The sequence below is a fragment of the Homalodisca vitripennis genome, unplaced genomic scaffold, assembly GCF_021130785.1.
Source record: "Homalodisca vitripennis isolate AUS2020 unplaced genomic scaffold, UT_GWSS_2.1 ScUCBcl_24;HRSCAF=613, whole genome shotgun sequence".
Taxonomy (NCBI): Eukaryota; Metazoa; Arthropoda; class Insecta; order Hemiptera; family Cicadellidae; genus Homalodisca; species Homalodisca vitripennis.
In genome coordinates this window covers 114,259-117,444 of record NW_025776144.1, presented here as the reverse complement: position 1 = coordinate 117,444, position 3,186 = coordinate 114,259, and the positions used below count along the sequence as shown (strand labels likewise).

Sequence of the window (3,186 nt, the reverse complement as noted above, 5' to 3'; positions counted from 1 at the left end):
AATTTCTTCTTTTGAAATTTGAAGGATTAAACAAATATCTTTCAAATCTGAATTATTATTTCTTAAATAATAAGTTTTTAATATATTTTTAAACGCATTTTCGAGTTCTATAAATGTATTATTCGAACAATTTAAATTTAATCTATCTCTTTTTCGTTTTAAATTAGGAGAGGGAGGACATTGTTCCGGCTCGATATTAATTTGATGCGGTTGTTTCCTGCTCTATTTCTTCATGTTCCTCTTCCCACTTCCATAGGTTCGGGAATTGCATGGTTTCTTTTTTTAAAAGGTAGATGTGAATTCATTATTCTGAAAACAAATTATTCTAGATTATTTTAAATTTTGAATTTACTACTGTTTCAATTAAACACCGGATGAACCAAAACCCTTGTCTCCTCTTTCTGTCGCTTCCAATTGAAAAATTTCAATAAGATTTGGATACACTATACGTTCACAAATTATTTGAGCAATTCTATCTCCGATACTGACATTGAAATCCCTGTCGGAGAGATTAAATAGCAATATACCAATATTTCCAGTATAATCTGCATCGATCACGCCTGCGCCTACGTGTATGCCATGTTTTAATGCTAGACCTGATCTAGGTGCTATACGACCATAACAACCAGTTGGTAACACTAAAGCTATATTAGTTTTAACTAGTTTTCTATCCCATTTTCGGACAACGATGTTCTCCCCACTCCGCAAATCAAATCCGGCTGCGTTTAGTGTACATTTTTCAGGTGGAAATCCATTTTCATTCAGAAGAATGAATTTCAAATCTAAAAAAAGAATACATTTTACATTTAAATTAAGTATTATCTTATTTAACAAACCCATCTTTTTTTGCCGTAATCCTATTTAACAAAGCCATCTTTTTTTTCATAAGATATACAATCTTGTTTCACATTTTCTATCTTAAGCATATTTTGTCCAACATTTGTTAAAATTAAATTTATCGAATCTAAGATTTTTTGATCATTTTGATTTTCTTTTATATTAAGTAAAAAAATAACCTTTTTTAGATACCTTTTGCCAATAGGTCTTTTCATTTTTACATTTTCTTAAATCTTTAACATCAGTAATTTCAATTTTTATCAAATGTGTTCCAGTTTCACCTGGAGTAGTTATTTTTTTTTCTTTCATTTTCGCATTGATATTGTAATTGTTGAGATATAAAAACAGACTTACTTTTGTTTTTTTTCTGACTGAATAATTTAGCGAAATCATCTTTACAATTATTATCATATTCAGAATCAGAATCAGAATCAGATGATGATGAGCTAAATGAAACAGTCGTTTTTTAACCGTTTGGTTCCTTTTTGATTAGAAGAAGAAGAACATTTCTTAAACTTGTTTTCATTTTCAATTTTTTTTACACCCTGTTCTAATTCGATTAATTTATTCCGACCAATGTCTTGTACTCTGAATAAGATTGAAAGGAAAACTTACTGAACTATGTTTTTTAATTACGGATTCAAAAATAGACATTAGAGTTTCACAATTTTGCTCTTCGAGTAAATAATAAATTTGTTTTATCCTGAGACAAATCGCCAGAAATCATATAATAATTTAGTAACGTATCACATAAATTTTGAAAAATCCACAAAAGTTGAACGGCAAACAGGACTCATAATGATTTCTTTAGATTTTTGAAGTTCTCCAACCAGTTGCTGCCAGGTATCTAGACTCCTAAAGCCTATCATGTACAGATTTTCTATAATCTGCGTTAGAGTAAGTACGGTTAAAAGTGATTGTGTCATACCAGATGTAGACTGTTGCTGTTGCTGTGGTTGTTGTTGCTGTTGCTGTGGTTGTTGTTGCTGTGGTTGTTGTTGCTGTTGCTGTTGTTGCTGCTGTTGCTGTTGCTGCTGCTGACGATCTTGTTCAGTTTTCATATGCTGTGGCTGCGTGAGTAGCTGTCTTAATATCGTTGCGTTTTGTGATCCTGACGACGAATCTGTTGTCAAGTCGACAATCTGTGACTCCATTACTAAAACAGTATTTAAAAATATAATAGTAATATGAAGAGCTATATTTTTATAATCATATGTTGTTAAAATATTAGAGTTAGTGTAAAATTTCAGATGACAAATCCATTACAATCAATACATGAATAAGAGAAACAACTATATTAGTGTTAAATTTCAATTCGCTTACCTGTATATGAGTGTTGATAGATTGAAATCCTGCTAGCAAATCAGACACGCTTGGAGCTAGTCAACTTGCTGGACTGCTTATAAAGGATAAACGTATGACGCAAGCTCGTGCGCTCTCTCTCTCTTCCTGTCCATGCTCCAGCCACTTATTCATTAACAAGTACTCGCAATTATTCTACTTATACTGTTTTACAAAATTTACTTTTTTTATTTTTATATTTAACTTAAATAATATTTAAAGGTAAATCCTTTCCAAACACATTCGCAATTTTGTGGTATAAAACACACAAGCCATATATCCTCATCTGTCGATACTAATGAAACTGTTTTATCAGTCTTCATTTGTAAATCAATTCTATTCTGTAATATTTATTTATTAAAATGTTATTTAAATTATTAATTTCACAGTAAAAAATTTTTTATCGGTAAAATGAACTGTAATGTATCAATGCTTTCAATGCATTCTGATTCCAATCTTTCAAATGACTAAGTGTAATACAACTGTCTATAGTATTTTGGATTTCACTTACGAAAAATTTGTATCTCTGTTTACACATTTCCAAACAATTTCTATCTAAATAGAGCATATTTTAAATCGAAAAATATGATACCAATAATAATTTTTATCTATAATATAATTTATGATTTGAAACAAAATCTTGCAACAATAACACCTTTTCTGTGTACAAAAAAGTTCCGAAAATACAAATTTAAACCGTACATAGATGTTACGTACTCTAAATTATCTTCATAATTTTTATACAAAAAATAACTAGCTTTCCAATCAAGATTCAATATTTTCTTATTCAGATTAATTCCCAATACTATACAATTGTAAAAAATAATCGTAATCTATTAGTTTCAAACTTTCAAATTACACTTTACAGTAAAATTAAAAGTTTCAGCTCATCAGGAAGTTTATTTATCAAGTCCATTAGCATAGTGGACAAACAATCATTAGTATGCTGTTTGCAACACACTTGCACCGCGCGTGGCTTAATTGCACTAGATTTTCCGCATACTTATG

The 3,186-nt window shown here is 29.8% G+C and overlaps 1 protein-coding gene across 1 annotated transcript; it reads right to left on the bottom strand.

Moving 5' to 3' along the window:
- Window positions 1-1,583: 1,583 nt before the first annotated feature.
- LOC124370140 (forkhead box protein P2-like) lies at window positions 1,584-1,991 on the bottom strand. Its single transcript, XM_046828432.1, has one exon. The coding sequence runs from the start codon at window positions 1,989-1,991 to the stop codon at window positions 1,584-1,586; it is 408 nt and encodes a 135-aa protein (XP_046684388.1).
- Window positions 1,992-3,186: the final 1,195 nt, after the last annotated feature.